General features: G+C 46.9%; 1 protein-coding gene across 1 annotated transcript; it reads left to right on the top strand.

Moving 5' to 3' along the window:
* The first annotated feature begins 4,148 nt into the window (after positions 1–4,148).
* Positions 4,149–21,280, top strand: LOC116905872 (serpin A9). The gene is made up of 5 exons (XM_032908861.1): positions 4,149–4,191; positions 9,055–9,701; positions 16,302–16,575; positions 19,608–19,755; positions 20,720–21,280. The coding sequence occupies exons 2-5, from the start codon at positions 9,071–9,073 to the stop codon at positions 20,918–20,920; spliced, it is 1,254 nt and encodes a 417-aa protein (XP_032764752.1). The 5' UTR covers positions 4,149–4,191; positions 9,055–9,070; the 3' UTR covers positions 20,921–21,280.
* The last annotated feature ends 1,804 nt before the right edge of the window (positions 21,281–23,084 follow it).

Here is a 23,084-nt window from a genome sequence, read left to right as displayed (position 1 = left end):
AAATCCCCTGGAGCTAGAATCACAGGCTGCTATGACCTGCCTTGTGGTCCTGGGGACTGAACTCTGGTTCTTCTCAAAAATATAAAGTGCTCCTGGCTGTTGACCCATCTCTTCAGACTCATCTTCAAGCTCATTGATCTTCTCTTCTACTGCTCCAGATTCACGGTATAAACTTTTGTTCTCAGATATCAAATATATCCTCCCAAGAGGTTCAAGTTAATTCTGTTTTACATTCCCCCTCATATTATAGTAACATATGTTTAAGTATATTTTTAACAGTGAATGGAGCTAGAGAAAAAAAATCATCCTGGAGAGACAGAGGTGAGGGTGATGAGCAGAGACTGGGACAGGAGAATCAAATGGAGAGGAAGAGGGGAGAAGGGGTAAGTTAAAAACAGGTCAAACTAAGGGTCAGCTGAAGGGTCACATGGACTCCTGATACAGTAGAAGCCTCTTAAAATATATACATGTAAGACAGAAATCCAAATGGAATCACCAGCTAACAGGGGAAACAAAGCCCTAACTAGACATCTCTCACCACCAAATGCAACCTCCAGTGCCAGGAGTAGATTACATTTAATTGAGTTGCTGGCCAAAGTGGCCTGAAACAACCCAGGCTATGGCCAAGGTTATCGTCACTGTCCACAAGAGTGATAGTATATGGCCCTACATACAGCCTTCACCCCTACTGACTAGTGTTCATGATATTTGAAGGTACTCTGAATGCTATCAGAGGAGAAAGTTAAAGACCAGCCCAGCTACAAACCCTTCAACCTACAATGGTGACCTGCCTGCAAGATACGCTGATGCAATAGTGGCACAAAAGCTATGGGAGAAACCAACCATTATCTGATTGTATTTAGTTTCCACTCCAGGAGATAGAACCCATGCCTGACACTGCTAGGCGTCCAAGAACCTAAGACTAAATGGGGAGCTAGGGGAAAACCAACCCTGTCACCACTCACCACAGCCGACTTACCACTCTTCTCCTAAGTGAAGATACAAATAAAGTGACTCCCCATGTCATTCTGCTAGCCTCATCCATCAGTGCCTTTGCTCAGCCATCATCAGAGAAGCTTCCTCTTGCAGCGGATGGAGACAAAAACAGAGACCCACAACCGGACAATGTGAGAGAGCAAGAGACCTTGGAATACTCAGTCTCAAATACGATGGACCCTGCAGGAAAGGTAGGAATGATTGTCCCAGCCAAGGGGATGGAAGACACCAGGGCAACAAGGCCTTCTGCTCACAACGGCAGTGACACACACATGAACTCACAGAGACTATGGTGGTTGCTCAGGGCCTGCACAGTCTGAGCCAGACAGGGTCCCAGAATGGAGAAGGAAAATGGACACAAGACCCCATTCAGCTCAGAAGCTATCTCCAAAGGACAACCACTGACAAAGGAAAGAAAGGACTAGTTTTCTCCAGTGGAGTCTCACTGGGTATAGAAACCACAGGGCAGATGCCCAACAGTAAATGGCCAACACAAAATGGTATTTTTAGAGGTGTATTCGTTTTTGTTTGGGGAGGTTGTTTGCTGACGTTTCTGTTTTATTGCTGTTGCTTGGTCTCATACTAGTTTTTCTGGGCTCTTTCTTCCCCTTACAGATCTCTTGTTTATGAGTTATGTCCTCTAAGTTTGTGGTTTTTATGTGATCTCTCTGTGTGTGAGTGTATATGACTCTGCATCTGTATGGTTTTTTTTTCTATTTTCTTTGGCTCCTTTTTTTTCCTCTGTTTGTTTTATCCTATTCTGATTTGTTCAGTTTTATTTCATTGTATTTTATCATTTTTGAAAGATGCCTGTTTGTTTCTAATGCAAGAGAAAAAGAAAAAGTGTGGATTTGGGTAGTGGGGGACGTGGGAAGATTCTGGGAGGAGTTGAGAGAGGGGAGACTTAATAAAAATACATTGTCAAGAATTACTTTCAAGAAAAGAATTATGGTACATTCTAACAGACTGCTTTAAAATTCTGCCTGCAAATAAATGTCTTAAGATCAGTCATGACTGGGTCTGCTCCTATTACTTCATTTTGATTATGGCAACAATTTATCATCTTCCTATTGTGAACCAGAGATCTGAGGAGAAGCCATGGCATATTCGAGTGCTTGACCTGGGGTGACTGGGCTGGAACCTCAGGATTGTGGAGAAAGGGGTGCTGTGGATCAAGAACTGAAGTTATCCCCAACTGTCTATAGCCTCCTTTATAGGCATTTATTGTCAGCCTCTGTTTCCTGCTGAGTACTCATTTGGATCACACAATTGAGCTCGCCAGACTTCACCAACCACAGAGCAAGACTGTGTGACAAAGACAAAGGGGATTTCCCCACCTCATAGCTTAGCTGAGGCTCCCACAAGGCCACTGGTACAAGAAGTGATTTGTGACTTTCTTTTCCTATATGACAATAACATATCCTGGTCCATGGTGGTGGATGTCATTCAGGGTCACTTGGATTTCTCTCTTCTGGCCCTGGCTAAGGATAAGCGATTTTTATATTCCCTCTAAAGCACAGGCTATTATTTTATAACAACACTAGCCTTCGAATATCTAGAGATTTTGGGTTGCATGCTGGACATTATGGCATTACTTTGCTGCCTAGCTTTTGTTATCTTCCTCCACGGTCTGCTGATAGCCACTTTTAAACACAACTAAGTTACTTGAAGAACTGCTTGGCCCTGTCAAGGCATGTTTTTGAGTTCTAGGACTAGCCCAGTGTGACTCTAAACCAAAATTAGTTCAGTTCCAAAGGTAAGAAGATGTGACATCTCTCAGTCTCCCATGGGGCGCTCCGCCTTGGATGGACTTGACTATGTGATTTTTCCAAGTCTCGAAGGTTCTATACATTTTCATCTGTTTACTCTGGAGGGGGTGGGTGGGTCTGTTGATGTCATTTTATACGGCCAATCGCCATCCCTCCGTTTTGAACAAAAGTGTAACCCAAACTTCACACATGCATTTCCTGTAACACTGGAACTTCGATGGAGCCAGGGAGTTTTCATCACCCTGGCCTGGAGCTCTTCCTGCCCATTTCCAGTCAGCACCACTCCTCAGAGGCAAGCTGCTCATTTAACTCAATTTTAACGCAGTCACCCGTTCAACAAGCACTCACAGAACACTTAGTGTTGGCCAAACAGTGGGTATGCAGGGAGGACAAGACAGGCAAGAGCCCTGACTCATGCAGTGTTCAATACCACACACAGATGTGAAATCACAACAGAGGTGATTGTTTTGCCAACAGGCCGAAGGTGACATAGAAACATCTACAGGGAGCCATTTTCCTCCCATGGGTCATCAAGGACAGCTTCCTTGAGGCAGTGGTGTGACTTGGGATCTAAACAATAAATCGTACTTCGTTGAAAGAAAAATCAGAAGAAATATATTCCAGGGATAGGGTCCAAGCAAAACCAAAGTGATTACCCTAAAATAGAATTTAAGGAGTCAGGATTCAGGAGCTCTGGGCTGTGCAACGGTGATGGTGTTGAAGAGGCCCCATTGTGGCAGCTGAAAGACAAGTCAGAGAAATGGGGGGGTTAGTGAGACTCTTTGGGGAGACAGCACCACCCAACAAGAGTTGTAGCAAAGCCTTTATCTGCATTTGTATCGGTTCCCCCACCAGTCTACCTGACAGCCAACTGTGTGAAGACTCTTCCTCATGCTCCATGTCTTAACTTGAGGTAAATTGACCAGACTGATGATGGATGGCACTGGGAATGAGGAAGAAGCAGAGCAAGGATGTTCCTGAGGCTCAGATAGCGTGGTGGATGGGTACCACTGATGGAGATGCTGATAAAGGTTCCTCTGTGACTCTCATCAGGAAGCTGACTGGGAAAGTTGATTCCAGTTTGGTCTACTGTGCTGGACCCGGCTCATAGCATCCAGAGGTACTGGCAGACAGACTGTTGGAATGCAGGAGGGAAGGGACCTGGCCGGAGATGAAAAGTGCTCTGTCATTTACATCTCTTCATAATGAAGCTATGGGTGTGGTGAGATCTGTGGGGGAGAGGTGAGAGCTGCCAGCCAGCTGCTGAGGCCTGCTGGCTTATAAGGATGAGCTGGAGGACAGGACCCCATCAAGGGGAGGAGGAAAAGAAGGAGGAGCGCAGGTTTGAACAAAATCCAGCTGCCTAAGGGCTGAGTGGAGCAGGAGCTGAGGTCGCCTTTGTTGTCCTACAGGGAAGGCAGGTGAGGTGAACGATCAGACTCATTCAATGGCTGTACAGTATCTGGGTCTGGTTTCCTTCTGTGGGTAGAAGTCAGAGTATGAGTTGAAAATGAAGGCTCAGGGTTAGGGACGCCTACAGATGATTGAGGTGGCAGCAGGATGGACAAAAGGAGGGGGGTAGCTTTGTTCTTTTGGCTCCTCTGGAGCTAAAACCAATATTCAGGCTGGTGGGCAGAAGGAGTTTTGAGTACAGAAGGTGGAATTGGGGGTTCTGGGATGGTGACAAGGGAGATGGAGGGAGAAGTATCCTCTCCCACAGGAAGCTGAAGATGGTCATTGGCTGAGGGTCTGTCTGTCTTTGATGTGAGGTAGGAAGAAAGGCTGGCTGAGGGTGATCACATATATTTGTGTGTGTGGTGTGTGTGTGTGTGTGTGTGTGTGTGTGTGTGTGTGTGTGTGTGTAATGGTCGCATGCATCCTGTGTCTGGGTACAGGTCTACTGGAGAGATATCTTCCTGCAGTCAGTGGAAAAGTAAGTTGACCAGGGATGGAAGCAACGTCCTGAGGTAAACTGGACAAAGAGGAGGTACATGAATGGGCTCTACCAGACTGAGAGCCACCAGGCTGGGGCATCTTACAAAAGCTGGGTTGTCAGGTGGGAAAGGGTATGGTTGGACAGAATGTTCTGCACCCGTGCAGGGACAGGAGCTTCCTGAGGGTGGGAATTGTGGTCGACTATAGGAGAACAGAGAAGCTGGGCACCTGCAAGTGAGACTGGGCACAGTGGAAAAGGAACGTGCATGACAGGAGCTCGGGTGTCTCTCCTGAGCTCTGTGGGGACTCTGGGGAACTAGGAATGACATGGCAGCTCTGCATGAGGAAGCTGGCCTGTTGGTAGTGTGATGAGTGACAGGGATAGCAGGCATTTGGGTAATAGCCCTGAGAGACAATAGAGGGAGGGGTAAAAGCTAGGCTAATAGGAGGGATGGGCCCCTATGGGACAAGCCCAGGAAAGACGGGGTCCCTGTCACAGGTGGAGCCCACTGGCAGGGTGTGCACATACAGCTGCTCTACAACAAGGCACGGGGAGGGCTCGGCAGGCCTAAGAGGGAGACAAGAATTGGGACCACTCTGGGAATGCTGGAGCTGTCCTCTGGATGAATGAGGAGGGAGTGAGGCTGGATTTGAAGGTCTACAGAATGAGCCCTGGTGGGAGATGTTTTCAAAGACTGTGATACACAGGAATCTTGAGGAGCTCAAGGCTTTTCAGGAAGGGCCCCTTGACTAGCTTCCTCTGAGCTCCTACATCCTCAGCAGCTTGCCTAAGAGCAGAGGGCAGAGACAGCCTCTTCCCAAGTATGCAGCCAGCACTCTCTTTCTTTAGCTTCATCCCCTCATCATGGTTGGCAATAGTGAGGGGCAGTCTGCACTTTGTCGCTTCGAAGTACAAAGCAAGAAGAAGCTGCTTCAAGCCCTAGCACCTTATTGAGCGCTATGTAGACATCACCTCACTTTTCATCAGAGTCACCCTTAGGGTAAGACGAGGCACAGTGGGGTGATGGTGAGGTGAACTGGTACTGCTGGGCAAGGGACTAGTAGGCAGTAACTCACAGTAGATGGTGAATAATGTCAAGTACGGGCAAATGGATAGCACTGAAATTCGGGATTGAAGGTAGGGGCAAGGTCAGCCATTGGAGTTTGCTTACACAGCCAAGAGGCTCTGAAGGCAAAGGTGGTCAAGATTTTGGGGAATGTTCCATTGAAGAGCACACAGGCAGGAGAGAGGTGCGGTGAGAGAGGGAAGGAGGGAGGGGGAAGGAAGGGAGAGGGAGAGGAAGAGAGAGAAAGAGAAGGAAAGAGGGACTGCAGGAAAATGCAGGAGAGAATGAGAAGAGAGAAAAGAGTGGGTGCTAGACCTCAGTTTGCAGCTTGGCTGGCACCCTGTACTGTGGTCTCTGGGAGATGGGAGAGACAAAGTTCTCAAGGTCATCTTAAGCTCAGCAAAGAGCAGACCGATAAGAAGTCAGGAAGTGAGGACTGTGAGTAGGGCTTGGAGCCCTCCCCAGTTCCAGACAGGCCTTTGCAAGGCTGCAAAGCCAAATTGAAAGTTCGTAAAAAGGATCCTCCATGTAGATCTTGTAAGTTTCGTCACATCAGATACTAAGGTAAGTGTTCAGCTGTGCTATGAGGCCAGGAGTGGCATAGACAAGGAACTATGTGGACATCTTTGTACCTCTGAGCACAGGGGTCCCATCATTTCCCTTCCCCACATCTGACCAAATAATTGTTCCACTTGTTGGCTGAATACTTATTTTGTGAGTAAAGCCTTTCCTTCTCAGTCAGAAGTGAAATGTAAAAACGTCCTCATGACAAGAGTAAGTGGCAGTTGTTCACACTGTAAGTGACCAGAGAGCCAAGTTTGACAGGGGGTAAAGGGCTTGTAGAGCGGTGGTGGAGGGAAAGTTTTCTAGAGCAAGAAGAAGAGGTTATAAAATGAGGAGAATATTCTAGAAGTTTTTTCAAAGCTTATGACTTGCTGGGACATGTGCAGATTTTTTCCCCCTTTGACTCGGCCCAAATCCCTTTCAGCCCACTAGCTTCATCCTTCACAGAATCTCAGAGTCAAGACTCAGGGCCAGAGCACCTCCTTAAAAGTATGTGAGAGCAGAAATCTTACAGATGGCATAGGGGTGATTTGGGAACTGGACAAGGTTGGAAAGCCTAGAATGATGGCTGCACAATATTGTCCCTAAATCAAATTGTCAACATCAATTAAAGCAGTAGCAGCAGTGGAAGTCATGTATTGGGCACCTACTGAACCACCCTCAATCGGTCAACCATGTAAGCTGGACTCCTGTTTACAAAAACAAAACTAAGGGCTGACTCCTCGAGGGACAGGTTCTTTGCTCATGATGAATGGCAGAGCTGATGTAGACCCAGCCCTGTTCTGCTGGAGTTTCCTACTACCATTCAGCCGTGAAGTCCTGTTGAAAGAGAAGATCAAGTTGTTTGTTTCATATATCGTGTGTGTGTGTGTGTGTGTGTGTTTGTGCGCATGCCCATGTATGGGGAGTTCAGAGGACAATCTTGGGTGTCACCTCATGAGTGGTAAAGTCCACTTTAGTTTTGAAACAGTGACTCTTGCTGGTTGAGTCCATTAAGAAAGGTAGATTGGCTGACCAACAAGTCCCAGGATTCTGCAAAAGTCTCTGCCTCTCTGAAGCAGGGATTATAAGATCACATCAATGTGCCAGGGTTTTTAAGCCTGAGCTCCGGAGACCAACTCAGGCTGTTGTGTTTGCAATGCAAATGCTTTACTGATCAAGCTCTAGGTTTGCAGATCTTTATCTGCTTTATTAATAATAAGAGAATTAGGCAGCAACCTGGGATCAGAAGCCATTCAGAGGTCAACAGCTACAAGTCGTGGTGATACCTACCTGTAATCTCAGCACTGGGAAGGCGGAGGCAGGAGGATTGCTATGAACTCCAGGCCAGCCTGAGTTCCATAGCCAGATTCTGTCTCAAAGGGAAGGAAGGGAAAGAAAAGAGAAGGAGAGGAAGGGGTTGAAGAGATGGGAAACAGAACTGACAGCTGTTCTTGGAAGTATGAGCTTCCTGGTGTTTTGAACAGCTGGTTCCAACAGGGACTGCCCCCAATCTCCTCTAAGCCTCAACTAGAAAGACCTTGGACCATAAGGAGTGGGGGTCGAAGTGTTAAAGTGAATTAAGTTTGGCCTACATGTTGCTCCATACAAGTGTAACCCAATGTGTTATGTAAACAGACTGTAACTGATCAGTGTAACAATCAGGAGTGGCCAATCACAGATGGCCAACTGTTCAAAACACTGTCAGATAAGGTGGTCACAAGCCAGTTAGGCTGTCCCCACCTCACTTGTATTTTCTATAGGTCACCTGCTGTCACTGTGAATTAAACCTGTCCGTGTCCTTTATTCATTGTATTGTTTGCTTTCTGACTCTCCCTATGTAGCCAGCCTGATCCTTAGCACCTCCACCCCACCACAGCACTGGGGTACACCCTATCACACATGCCTGCCTCCTTTTCAGACAGAGTCTAACTAACCATGTAGCTTTGGCTGACCTGGAACTTGCTGTGTAGACCAGGTTGGCCTCAACTTTACAAAGATCCACTTGCTTCACTTTGGTTCCTGGGTGCTGGAACTACAAGCTGACTTTTTGTCTTTGGAGGGATACAGGGTCTCTTGTAGCCTAGGCTGAACTTGAACCCCTATGATGTAGAGGATAACCTTGAATTTCTGATCTTCCTACTTCTACCTCCCAGCAATGCTTGGATTGCAGATGTACGCCACCTTGCCCACCTTATGGAATCCCAAGGCTTAGTGCGGGCTAGGTAAACATTCTACCGACTGAACTGCAGACCAAGCCCTGATACCCATGTTTCCAGGGCATGTATACAATGGAAATGCATATGGCTGGGGACAGACAGGTAGATCTGTCCCACCCAAACAGAAGGTTTGGGAATATTTAGAGGCATCTCTGAAGGACCGGAAGTTACTTCTGACTTTGAGGATCAGGATTTTGGTCCTCAGGATTGCAAGGCAACGCGCTTTCACTTTCTTCATAGTTTAAGGCATAAATGGAAGAATCAGGAATCATAATAAGCCTGGAGATTGGGCAGGAACCCTGACTGGTCTCCCAGTTAGCAGATAGCCTCACCTGTGACCTGTGCCAATTTACACAACCACACACCCTCACGAGACCTTACTGCTCAGAGTAGCATCAGAACACACACACTGCCAACTTCCCAGAGTTTCTGTGAGGCTCACTTGAGACTCCATAGAAGAGTGAGATGCCCCCATCTGGGCTCTGAGCTTACCTCTCCCCACAATGGTTCTCTTCTATTTTACAGACTCCCTTCCTTCCAAATGGGCTCTTCCTTTTACCGAGTTCTCCTATTGGTTGGCTTCTGTGCTCCAATGTCCTGCATGTTGTCATTCAATTCCAACAACCGGGAGTGCCCCCACCCTCTCTCTATGAAGAGAAACCCAGCCTCCCAGGTGACTCCCAGCAACACCAAGTTCGCCTTCCTCCTATACCAGAGGCTGGCTCAGAAGAGTCCAGGTCAGAATATCCTCTTTTCTCCTGTGAGTATCTCTACTTCCCTGGCCATGCTGTCCCTGGGGGCCTGCTCAGCCACCAAGACGCAGATCCTCCGGAGCCTCGGTTTCAACCTCACGCACATTGCGGAGCGCACCATCCACCTGGGCTTCGAGCAGCTGGTCCACTCGCTGAACGCGTGCCACAGAGACCTGGAGTTGCGGATGGGCAGTGTCCTCTTCATCAGGAAGGAGCTGCGGCTGCAGGCCAAGTTTCTGGACAGGGTTAAGAAGCTTTATGGGACAAAAGTCTTTTCTGAAGACTTCTCAAATGCTGTCACTGCCCAGGCCCAGATCAACAGTTATGTGGAGAGGGAGACCAAAGGGAAGGTGGTAGATGTAATCCAAGACCTTGACTCTCAGACAGCAATGGTCCTGGTGAACCACATCTTCTTTAAAGGTGAGGCTGATTTACCCTTTGCTTTCTCTTTCCTTCATTTCTCTTTTCTTATTTCCTTTCCTCCCCTTTTTAAGTACTTGGATGTTTTCTTGTTTGTTTGCTTGTTTGTGTGTTTGCTTGTTTGTTTGTTGAGTCGGGTCTTAAATAGTTCAAGATGGCCTCCATCAAGCTACGTAGCTGAGGATGACCTTGAACCTCTGATTCTCCTGCCTCCATCCCCTTAGAACTGGGATTATGAGTGTGTTCACCACACCCTAGTGATGCAATGGGGGACTGAACTCGGGGCTTTGTGCAAACCAGACACCTCTACCACCAACAGAGATACAACTCCAATATACCTCTGATTTATATATTTTTTTTCCTTTTGCTGTTGTGTAGTCAAGGAAATGTGTGTACAACAAGGTCTAGACAGCAGGGTGTGCCTGAGTTCACATCAGCTTTGCAAGTAGCTACCTGTACATTCTTGGCTGTCGTCTGTTCCCTCTCTCTAGCTGCCATTCATTAATACCATGGGGCCTCATTTACCCTTGTGTTAGCATGAAGCAAGAGGCTGTCCTAAAGAGCTGTGCTCAGCAAGAAGGGTCCCCAATTGTTCTCTGCAACTCTTGAGGAGAAAAGAGCTTGTATTTTGACACCAACGGCAGTCATGCTGCTCCCTAAACACCTCACGGCAGTGACACACTGGGTCCTTTCTGGCCAGTTTAAAAACCCAGCGATAAGAACAGTTTCAAAGGTTTGGAAGTGTAGACAAGCTAGTCTGTCATTCATATCTGCCTAGGCATCACTGTTTACAATGCCACTGTCAAAAATGACACTTCTCTGGCGCTGAACGAGCATCAGGTTTAAAGGCACACGACCCTGAGTCTGTGTTCTCCCTCTGTCCCTTTCTTGTTCCACTATCCTAAGTGCGTTTCTGAAGATCTTCCAAGGGCCAAGTGCCCACTCTGTGCCAGTCTCTGCCTCTTGGCTGGGGATCACTAAGCACACACAGCCTCACGGGACCATGCCTGAAGTTGAGTGCCTAATCTTCAGAGCTGTGTGTGCCACTGTGTCATGGTTCCTTCCTTCCCTCCATCCTCCCATTTACCCAACCTCCAGTCCATCCATCCAGCTCTTTACCCACACGTCCATTTTCCTATTAACCAATCACCAACCAACCTCCACATCCGTTTGTTCAGTCAACCTCCAGTCCAGCCATTTGTCTAGCCGTCCACCCACACATCCTCCAAACACAAAAAAGAGGACAAGAAAATTGGCCCGCTTTCTTTCCATAGTGAGATCATTCATTTGTTATATATTGTCCAATTTGGCTTAGTTCTGATGAAAGTGTGCACAGTGTGAAATCATTTTAAAGTGTCCAAGTCTTAAAGGGTCTTCGGTTGCTGGCATGTTCACCAAGACTGTGCTGTGTTGGAAATATAGACAAGCTAGTGACTGTTACTCGTGTCTGTCTAGAGCAGAGGTTCTCAACTTCTGAGTCACAACCTCTTTAGGGGTCAAATGAATGACCCTTTTGAGGGAGTTACATATGAGATATCTATATTACGATTTGTAACAGTAGCAAAACTGTAGTCATGAAGTAGCAAGGAAATAATGTTATGATCAGGGATCACCACAACATGAGGAATGGTATTATAGGGTAGCAGCATTAGGAAGGTGGAGAACCACTGGGCTAATCCTTTGCCGTTTACTAGGACAGTGTATTAAAGGACACCGTTCTGTCGATTGGGCATGGCCTTTGAAGACAGATTCCAGTTGCTTTCTGTAACTCCACAGCTCGTTTTCCTCCTCAGAAGAGAGACCCCCGTCCCCTCAAGAAAATGAGCTGCCTCTCCTGACTCCTGTTCTTTCCTGCTAGAGACCAGTAATGTATTCCCTGTCTCTGCCACCTGCCTATTTTAGACATTCCACGTGTCTAAATGACATTCAAACAGGATTCCAGGCCACGCCTTTTGCGTGTATCTAAGGTCCATCCATGTTCACTAACAATTAACAGCAGCTGCTCATCCTCTAGCCAGTTTCTGTTTTCTGTGCCTTCCCTTTCTTTCCTATTCCTTGTTGCTGACTGCTAATTTGACACTGAACAGAAGCCGGACATTGCCTCTATCAAGCTTGGACCCAATTTGGAGTGAACTAGCTCCCTGCCCTCATTCACTCGAGCTGAAAGATACTGTCCTCTGGACAGGCAGCCTTCTGCGTGTCAGATGGTGGGTGCTCAGGCTGATCCTACTCCAGGCTACGGTGAATACCTTACTGTGACGTTAGGGAAGGCGCCTTTTGTGTGGAGGGTGTCTTGAGCCTTTCAAGTGTGCACCCAGGAGAGAGCCTGCTCAGTCATTTGGTCACTTTAAGAAGCTGGGAACCTCTGTAGGTGTCTGCAGAGCTGACACCAACAGTCGCTAGTCGTTTCCATACTCTCACTGCTATTTGCTTTCTTTTCTAGTTTGTTTATTTATTTATTTAGTGGTGTGTGTGTGTGTGTGTGTGTGTGTGTGTGTGTGTGTGTGTGTGTGTAGAACTCTGTTCTCTCCTTCCATCATATGGCTTCTGGGACTCAGTCTCAGGTCATCAGGCTTAGTTAGCAGCAAGCACCTTTATCTACTGAGCCATCACACCAGATATTTCTCATTATCTGTCTTTCTGATGACAGCCACAATGCGGGGCGGTGCTAACTCATTATGGTTTTGCTCTGGATTCTCTAATGACTAATGTTTCCTTGGGCTTATTGGCTCTATAGACAGCCTGTCTCTGGACAGTAACATTTTAACCTGGTTCTCTCCATCTCGGCTTTCAGTTGCCGAGCTGAATGTATTCGTATGGGTGTCTTCACAATGAGTGTCTGCGTATCCTCAGCGTTTTCCTTCCGTGGTGTCGCCATGGTGCCATCTTTTCTGTTGAAATATTTTCAAGTTTACATTTTCCCAGATTTTAATTCATTTTCCCCTCATTCTCACTTTTTACTTTCCTAGGGTTGACCGGGGAATTGCAATTAGCCTGTAGTTATTAGCATGTATTCATGGTTATACAATCATCATTCCAACGGCTATGAACATTGTTTTTCTCAATGGTTCCATTTCCTCCATCCCTTTGATGTCATCGTTATAAATCCTACTCCTACGCATGTGTGCCCACCAATGTAAACTTATTATGATCGATTTTCTTTTGTTCTAAAAGGAATTTATGTTATGTGCCTGTTTGTCTGCATGCATGTGCACCACATGTGTGCAGTGCCTGTGGAAGCCAGAAGGGGGCACCAGATCCCCCCAGAAGTGGAGTCAATGTAACTTCTATCTGTCTAGATTTCTTCTTTATTTAGAAACAGCATCTCACTCTACAGTCAAGAATTTGCCTTCTTGATCAAACTGGACTTGAACTTACAGCAAACCCTCTGCCTCTGCCCCGATTTCTGGAATTATAGGTGTCTACCACTACACCCACCTCCAAAATACTCATGCTGCCTCCCACGTTCACAGCATTACTTCCTGTGCTGGAGTGGATCCATGTCACTGTCCCATCTGGACCGCAGAGGCCTCTGTAGCTCTGGAAAAAGCTTGTTTGCTGTTGTTTCAGTCTACTACTCTCCAAGCAGTACTTTCTGAAAAGAAACCATCTGTTCACGTTGTTAAGGCCACCTCAAATGTGAGGTTGCTTCTTTGCCTTTGACTGATTATGATGTCTAAGTATAGATTCGTTAACTGTGTTGGGAGGTTTCTATAAACCAGGTTTTGGGAGCCTCTGAGTGCTTACTTCTTCCCATGACCATCTTCTCTTTCCTTCCTCTCTCCTCCTTCTGGGAGTCCTGTAACGTGTGTATTGCTCTGCTTGAGGGTGTATCCCAACTTTCCATTTTCCTCCATCTTTGTCTCAGTACTCCTCATATGACAGACTTACCGATCCATTTTCTAACTCAGTGTTCATTGCCTTCCGTTAGCTCTAATATGCTGTTGGGTCTCTCGAGTGAAACTTTCATTTCTGTTACCATATTTTCTAACTCTACGCAATGACTTGGAATGGTTTCTCCAATTGCAAGCGGATGATTATTAGAGACATTTAATTTCTAAAAAGCTCTTTGAGCATGTTCAGAATAGCTGCTTTGATGCGTTTGATTTACAAGGCCGTAGCTGGTTCTCCTTAGGAACACACACACTCCCCATGCCCTAAACTTTCATATTGCATTTTTGTTTGTTTTCCTTAAAGTATCTAAATATTTATTTTAGTTGTGCGTGTGCACATGTGTTTCGGGTGATGAGTATTTAGACACCAGTGTGGTTGCCTACAGAGTCCAGAAGAGGACATCAGATACCCCCGGAACTGGAGCTATAGGCAATTGTAATCTGGGAGCTGACCTGGGTCCTCTGTAAGAGCAGCGAGAGTTTCTAACCTCAGAGCCATCTCTCTGGGTCCTTTGCATGTTTTTGGCCCAACAATGTTAATAACATAATTCTAGACATGAACTACTTCCCCTCCAGAGGGTTAGTCATTGTTGTTCCTTGTAGCAATTGCTTCCTGTTCCTTCCGAATGGATACTAAAGTCACAGATGTCTTCTTGACTAGAAGATCTCCCAATAGTTGTAGAGGGTCACCATGTGCATATTGTGACTTGTCATCCACACTCACCTCGGCAGTCTACAACTTTGATTCACCCTTTATTTTCTGTCTGTGCATGCCCAGGCCTGCTGGCAGTGAGGGCTCTGAGACACCCAGATAGTTCCCAAGCCAATAGCTTTACTCACGTCTGGGGCCTCTTTGTGTTTGAGATATGCTGGAAGTTTCCAAACCTCCTGTAAACATTTGATTCTTTAGACATTTATTTGTTTATCTCTCTTTCATTTTATCTCTTATCCATCCTCCAGACAGCCAGGAAGTGAGGACACTTGTCTGTAATTGCATTTGAAATACACTCCCACGCCTCTAAGGAGAAGGCATTAGGCACGGAGTGCACCTCAGTCAGTTGTGTGAGTGGGGTCTCCCAGTCATGATTCAGTCATTTGCCTTGAACGACCTCTCCTTGGGTCACCACGGCTGACTGGGACCATGTTTAGGGAAGGGTAGCCATGCAGAGGGACTTGCTCTGTCATTTTTGCTGACAGGACCTTCATCCTCTTTTCTGTTTGTCTTCCCAATCTTTGTGGTTAGTGGATTATTTGTCTTGACTGTTATGTATGCTGGAGGTGTTTCGGAGTTCCGCCTGCCACTGTCTTGGCAAATGTCCTCAGGGAGATGATATTTGCCTTGGCCGGACTCCAAGTCTGATTAAATACTGACAGCTTTTATAAGTCATTCTTTGGGTACTGCAGGAGGCAGGTTAGATAAAGACAATTCTTTGAGGATGAGTCTAGGACTGTTTTTGTTTTGAGATATGTTTTCTCTGTGTACCCTAAGATAGCCTCGAACTCATAAGCCTCCAGCCTTGGCCTCTTATGTTCTGGGATTGCAAGTGTGAGAGCCACTATGTACAACTTGAGAATGAGTCTTTGAAGTATTTCCAGACCCATCTTGATTTCACTGTAAATGCAGGCTGTTATTTTTCAAGACCATACAGAAGGAAGACTCGGGAGTAGAACTAGAGCCTGTTAGAATGCCACAAACTTTACCACCTCTCACAAGACAGTTTCCTTTAATATTTTGTTTCTCAGCTATAAGCATCTGAGGATTTTTCAGAGTTTTAAAGGAATTGATTTTGACCACTGCTGGCAAGTGTGTGAAGTATCAGATACTGTGTGTGTGTGTGCGTGTGTGTGTGAATGTGTGTCATAGTATTAGATAAGTGGAGTGTACTTATATGTATGCAAGTGTAGTGAATGGTATGTGTGTGTGCATATGTGGTGTAATAGTTATTGAATGTGTGCAATATTTATTGTGTAAGCAAATATAATATCGTACAACATTTATCATATACATGCAAATGTGTATGGTGTGTAGGGTATACATAGTATATGTTGTGTATGTAAAAGTGCATATAGGAGGCGGATATGTGGTATGTGGGGTGTATTTGGGTGGGTATGCAAGTGCATATATGGTATGTGGGGTATTTGTGTATGTGTTTCTGTGCATGTGATATGTGTATGTATATGTGTATGATATGTGTGTTACATGTATGCAGGAAGTGAATTGTTGTATGTGTGATGCCTATGTTTGTCTCTCTCTCTCTCTTTCTCTGTGTGTAGTGTATGGTGTGGCCTATGAAGATGTGATATATATATATATATATATATATATATATATGTATATGTGTGTGTGTGTGTGTGTGTGTGTGTGTGTGTGTGTGGCATAGGCTGTGTGTATGGTATGCTGTGTGTGTGGTGTATGTGTGTATATATGAGATGTATAATATATACATATATGTGTGTCATGTGGGGTGTTTGTATGGTATGGTATGTGTGGTAAGTGTCTATGTATACACATGTGTGTTGGGGCCATGTAAAGTCTGGACCTTACAATGCTAGTTATGGTTGTTTTTATGGAAAACTGAGTTTTTAGAGGTCCTCATCTGCCTGTTTTTCCCTGGCAGGTTTCAGGGATGTAAAGCCCCTCTTCTTTTGCCTTAAGTCCTCTCTCCTTCTGCACCGATGTAAGCCCTCTCTTCTTTCTCCACACTAGCCAACTGGACCCAGCCCTTTAGTGCTGCAAACACAAACAAGAGCTTCCCATTCCTTCTGAGCAAGGGCACCACTGTGCATGTTCCCATGATGCACCAGACCGAGTCGTTTGCCTTTGGAGTGGACAGAGAGCTGGGCTGCTCTATTCTGCAGATGGACTACAGGGGAGATGCCGTGGCCTTCTTTGTCCTCCCTGGTAAGGGCAAGATGCGGCAGCTGGAGAGGAGTCTGTCACCCAGGAGGCTGAGAAGATGGAGCCGCTCACTCCAGAAAAGGTGAGCATCACTGTGAGCTTGTAGGGAGCTGTTCATCCGAGGATGGGCAATGTGGTGGTAGCTATTCAATGGTAACTCCTGTGTACCAAGTCTCCTCTGCCTGCCAGACGGTGATGTTGGTACTGTGTCCACACAGTACCATACCAATGTCACCATCTCCTAGTGCACAGAAACAGGCTTCTGGAGGGTAAGTAGGTGTACTGGTTTCTTTTGTGTCACTGGGGCAAAGCACCACGACAAAAGGCAACTTGGGGAGGAAAGAATTTACTTTGACTTACATGTTCAGAGGATGCAAGTCCATCATGGTGTGCAGTGTAGGCTCAAGGTGGTAGGCATGGTGACAGGGACAGGAAGCTAAAGGATAACACCTTTCCCTGCAACATGAAGCAGAGAATGAAACAGGAGTGAGGGGCAAGGCTGCAAACTCTTGAAGCCCACCCCAGTGAAGTACTTCTACCAGCAAGGCTGTACTTGTCATAACCTCTCCAAGTGTCATCACCAGCTGGGGACCAAGTATTCTGATGCCTGAGCCTACGGGAGACATCTCCCTTCAAACCGCCACAGTGAATCGTGCGAGGCCACACACGCAAAGTTTTTAAGTCCAAGTAGAGTTCACTCCAGAAACCAAGCCATACTGAATTCCACGAAACTGTTTGTGTAAAGGCAAGCAAACCAACCGAAGTCTTGGTGCTCACTTGTAAACTGAGGAGCACAATGACGCTGAGTCACTGAAACTAGAGGTTGCTGAAGCCGCGTTACTCCTTAGAAAGTGGCAGAGAGTGTCTGGGAGGTAGGAAGCGCCTAATAATGGCCATGTTGTTAGCATTGTACACATTGTAGAGAGTATACGGAGATCAATCATGTGATACGGAAGATCATTGAATATTTATTTTCAGTCTCTTCTCATGATTCCTTGACATATTCATCATCCTCAGTGTTTGCCATCTAAGAGGAAGGAAAAGATGAGGTTCAGAATGGTAGCCATTTAAGGAAGATGAGGACCAATGTCCTGGGAAAGGCAGGCAAAGTACCCAGGAGTTTGACAACAGAGGAAGCTTGCTTTCCTTAGGGGACTGCTTCAAGGGTGCAGTGGTGACGGTAGCCACAAGCCTGGATGTGGGTGATGCCTCGGGTCTGGGCTGAGTGCTCCTGGCCTCTTATTCCAATGGGATACAAGATGACACAAATTTCAAAACAGCAAGGAAACTTCCTTCAAAGCAAAATGATAATGCAGATCAGAAAGAAATGAAGTGGCCAGATTACTAATGGGTCACACAAGGGAGGCTTCTCAAAGGACCCAATTATTATTTGGGGTTCCCTTTAAGAGGCTCAAGAGGAGGATGTTGCGTGCTAAGGGCATAGCAAGGGTGGTTCTCTGTCCTGATTGATGGGTTAGATCAGATAATCAATCATCTGCCTGCCGTTCACATCCTTCTCATTGTGCATATCATTGCGACCATATGCACACACAGGTGTGCACAGAGTAAGCTGGTAAAAGGAGAGTTCTCCCTCAAAGTTCACATAGTTTGTCTTACTGCATGCGCACCCAAAGCCAGCCCAGGCCTGACGTCCATTGCCAATACACAACTCCTGATTGTGTTCTAAGACGTGTTACCAAGGAGTTCTTAAGGAAGGTAGATTATTCCGTTGATTGGAGCAGGAGTCTATGTAACTCTGTACAGGTTGGGGTTCCCAAGAGGCCAACAGGTTGCTAGGTACATTGTCTGGAGCAGTAGTGTGCACAGCCCAGATCAAGTGGAGTCCAAGCTATTCCCTACGCTTACCGGCCTCGGGTGGGGGACACGAAGACATACAGGCTGTGGGATGGGGGATAGGGGTAACAGCACCATCAGAGACGGAAGGTGAAGAGTCAAGAGGCACTGTGGGCTTGTCAGGGTGTTTTTCTTTCCTCCCACTGCACTGGTGCTGGGTGGAGGAAAACGACAAGGCCTTCAGGAGGCCGCAAGAAGGTGGAACTCAGAGGGAGCCAGGGAATCCAGAGGTGCCCAGGCCAGCAGAAGAAGGAGTTGTCTGTGGTACTAAATATCAGGGAGGTTTGTCAGATGAGGACTGAGGTATCTCTCCAAGGTCTTGTGCTTTTCTTTCTGTGAGCAGCTGAGCAAAGCACTGCAATTACGCCTAAAATCTTTAAAATAAGAGAAATGCTATTGAACGTGCCCAGGAGAGCAACTCCATGGTAAGTGCTCAGGAAATGAGCGGTGTTTGCTCTGGGAGAGGGAAACCATTATAGAAGAAGAAAACATGCCAAACTGAAGGCTTATGCTGTCCAATATGGTAGCGTCTGGCCACAACTGGCCTTCCATATTTGAATCTAGTAAAGTGGAATAAAATTAAGGCTCAGTGGGTGCAGGTTCTGACTTCCAAGCCAGACAACCTGAGTTTGAACCCCAGGATCTACAAGTTAGAAGGAGCGGACTGACTCACAAAATTTGTTCTCACACACACAGAGACACACATACACACCCACCACTGCACACCAAGCTCCACCAAGCAATCAGTGTAACAAATGAATTAATCACAGTAAGAGTTTAGCTCATTGTTTGCGATAGGCATGCGTCAAATTGTTCAGTACCCACATGTGCCCAGTGACAAGCATATTGGATAGGGCAGGTATAGGTATATTCCCAGCATGGTACAACACCCTGTGGGGTTTTGTCACCTTGGGGAGATGATCAGCGTGTGCTTGTCTCAGGAAGTCCTGCTGGACGTGGCCAGTACCTAAGCTACCATCACTTCCTGATATACCCATTGGCGTCTGCTGTGGTACCCATGCTGATTCGTCCTCTCACCTCAGGTCGTTATTGGTTATAGGATCCTTATGTTCTATTCTGATCCCCAGAGATGAGTTTGCTCATCTGGGAGGCTCAGAGACAGAGCGGCCTGGTGCTTTGGGACTGGGATGAGTTGACTTCTCTGGCGTTCAGGAATGGGGCTGGAGAAAGCTCTCTCCAGAAGTGCCACACGGAAGCAGGGATATCCTGACCTGGTCGCTTCTCTTTTACTCTCCATAGGTGGATCAAGGTGTTCATCCCCAAATTTTCCATCTCTGCTTCCTACAACCTGGAAACCATCCTCCCTGAGATGGGAATCCGAGACGCCTTTAACTCAAACGCTGACTTCTGCGGAATTACAAAGACACACTTCCTGCAGGTTTCTAAGGTAAGTTGATGGAGATGCGTGCAAGAGAGTCCATGCCAGAAGGGACAGCTAACAAAGGACTCCCATCTAACTGTGAAGGTGACAGGCTGGAGAGGGTGAGGTGTTTAATGGCCAAAGAAAAGGTCAAGTTTCATGGCTGCCAGGCCTGGGCCATCATGGCCACCACAACCTGCCTCACAGGTGCACATAATCCCTCTTCAAGAAAACAGTCTGTACTTCTTTGAAAAGCAGGTCTGTTCCTGGGAAGCAACATGGTTGCCACATGCCAGCAGTGGAGGAATAGACAAGCATCTAGCATTTCTTCCTTCCCCCACCATCTTGAATTCCCAAGCAAATGTATGGTAGCCGCTGCCCAGGTGCCTTTTGTACCTGTAAATGAGGCATTTGTGCTAAAAGGGGAGGGCTGGATCTAAAAGGTCAGATTTTGGGTCCTCCTGTGAGAAATTGTTGAACTCAATTCATGTGTGATATAGCAATTCTTGTATCTGAAATCGCTCAGTCTGGCGGTACAGTCGGGTGACCCATGTCCTCATGTCCTCATGTCCTCATGTCCCACAGAAAGTGTCTTCATTCACTGTGTCATCTGCCTAGCCTCTGTCCACAGCCAAGTCCATACTCCTCAGGTTTTTGATCTGGCTAATTTATATGTCTATTTATATGATAATTTGATAATGGAGTGTATGATGATCAGATATTGTTCTGAGAACATTTTTGTCATTGGTCCCCAAGGGAAAAGACTGAGAGGTCCCCCATGGGATATGAAGAACCCAGTAGAGCTTTACCCAAGGGGAACACTCATATGCACCTGAAAAACCTTGCACTCCCAGCCCATGATGTGTCTTGGCCACTGGTCACAAGCTGGGAACCTCCCCCCTGGAAGAGAAAGCAGCATCAGCCTTCGGTAGCGGGAGGCTCAGGGCACAGCTTCTGTGGGAACCACTGACGCTTGTTTTCCCATTCACAGGCCGCTCACAAGGCTGTACTGGATGTCAGCGAGGAGGGGACAGAAGCCGCAGCAGCCACCACCACCAAACTTATAGTCCGCTCAAGGGACACCCCATCTTCCACCATCGCCTTCAACGAGCCCTTCCTGATTCTACTTCTAGATAAAAACACAGAATCCATTCTCTTTCTGGGGAAAGTTGAAAACCCCAGGAAAATGTAGATTGGAAGAGAACTGTTGGCTGGCCGCATGCTATTAATTCACAAGAAATAGGTGTGTGTCGGAAGATGCTAGCAAGGTGATATCAAGACCCATTTCCTTGATTGAGGCCTACTTGACTCCAACAGGAGAGCATTGGCCTCTGGGGTAGCACGCTGGGGCCCAACCATAGAAAAGACATCAGGGTCTGGTCACCCTTCCAGTGGCCCCTCCCACCTGCTTTCCCATGTAGCCTTTTCCTGGAATGTGACAGGGCAGGCACAGCTCAATGCCTCAGATCTCTTGGGAATGGCGGCGCACAGGACTCGGTACCCTTGCTTTTACGGCTGACTCCCACCACTGCATTCAATAAACCTGAAATGTGAACTCAGTGGCAACAGACCGCCCCCACACCTCCTCCCATCAACAGGGCACTAATCTGAAAATGAGGGGTTGCCCACTTCTGAGTAGCTGGGTTGCCACTGGTGACATGGCGGTGGCTACGTGTGGTTTCATTGTCTCAGTTGCTCAGTTGAGCTCTTCAATGGCTCCCCGAATGCTGGGTCTCGATGGGAGAGACCATTCAATAGCGATTAAATGAATCTGTGGACAAAGAGGTTGTGACAAATTAGGGGGGTCACAAAAACCGTGTAAGACGATGGGGACACTCAAAGGAGAGGCATAAGAGGGACAGTGGGGAGGCCCTGCGGCCGGAGCACTGTGTGTTACAGGAATGCAGATAAATGGAGAGAGGATGACCGGGAACACCCACTGCCAGGGAAGGCAACCTAGGCCAGGGAAGGGATGGAACGCATAGGAATGGGACACTCACTGGAACAGAACAAGTATCAGTGCAGTATGGATTGTAAAGACCTCTCCAATGTGGCCACTTTTCTGGCCCTCTGACTGTGGCTGTTTATAGTGACAACAGTCTGGCATATCCTGAAAGCCACACCGAATGCCCTGGGCTCTGGAGGCAGAGGCGGCTCACTGCCTTAGCCTCATTCCCCACGGTCCCTCTTCTGCACCGCCCCCACTGCCAGGTGCCCTGTGTGGGCTCCTGGCAACCTTCAGCAAAGCTCGGGTTCCTTTTCGGAAGGCACTGGTGCCCCATCATCCCAAATGCTGGCTTTCTCAGGCTGTTACATAGGGAAAAACAAACAAACAAACCAGAGAGACTTTATGCAGGCTTTCAGAAGAAAGTCGGGTCGGGTGCCCTCTGCTGGGCAGCATGCAAATTGCAGGTTGGAAGGTTGAATGCTGCATGTGAAGTATGGATAGGAAAAAACTTGCCCCCACGGGCTGGTCCATGACTTCAAAATCATCAGCAACTGAATGTCGAGGATGACTAAGCGTGGAATGACTTTTTTACCCAAGATGACTAACAGTATTCTAAAGGCAGTTAGAGCTCATAGAAAACAGGAGGACAGCATTTCCAAAGGGCATCTAAATGAACAGTTGAACTATAGATTCCCAGGACTGAACCCAGAGTACCAGGCTCTGGGCTGCTCATACATTCCCAGAGGTACCTGTACAATGTTTGTAGCTGTGATGGTCAGGCTTGACTGTCAGCTTGACAGAGAGAGGCTTCTGGGTATGTCCAGGAGGGGTCATGTAACTGTAGTTCATTGAGGTAAGAAGGTTTAATTGTTGAGGGGTCCCATTCCTTGGGCTGAATCTCAGGCTAAATACAAAGGAGACATCCAGTTGCAAGCATTCATTACTCTCTTCTTTCTTTCTATGGATGTAATGCGACCAGCTGCCTCAAGCTCCAGCCACCGAGACTTCTCTGCACCATTCCCTTGACCCATGAGGCAAAACAAACCTTTCCTTTCGTAAGCTGATTTTGCCAGGTTATGTATTTGTCCCACCAACAAGACTAGTAACCATTACTCTAGCCAAGCTCTATGCCTTACACATCAGGAGTCTCCTTGATGGGAGGCCGTTCTTTGTTTAAAGCATTCACTGTTCTTGCTCACTGTATATTCTGCCTGACCAGGGTGTACAGAACATGAGCTCTCCGGCGTTAACGAGCCTTCAGGATGAATAGATGAGCTGGCTCCGTGTCAGCTCCCAAAGCACCTTAGAAAGTAAATAAAAACAATGGCCGCCCATTCCTGTCTGTGCAGTAATATTTTAAATAGTGTAAACCATGCGGGGGGCACCCTGGCTAGGGCACTGGGCGTTT

Source organism: Rattus rattus, chromosome 7 (genome assembly GCF_011064425.1).
Source record: "Rattus rattus isolate New Zealand chromosome 7, Rrattus_CSIRO_v1, whole genome shotgun sequence".
NCBI classification, from domain to species: Eukaryota; Metazoa; Chordata; class Mammalia; order Rodentia; family Muridae; genus Rattus; species Rattus rattus.
The sequence above is the reverse complement of the archived record's forward strand: the minus strand, read 5'-3'. Positions and strand labels throughout refer to the sequence as shown.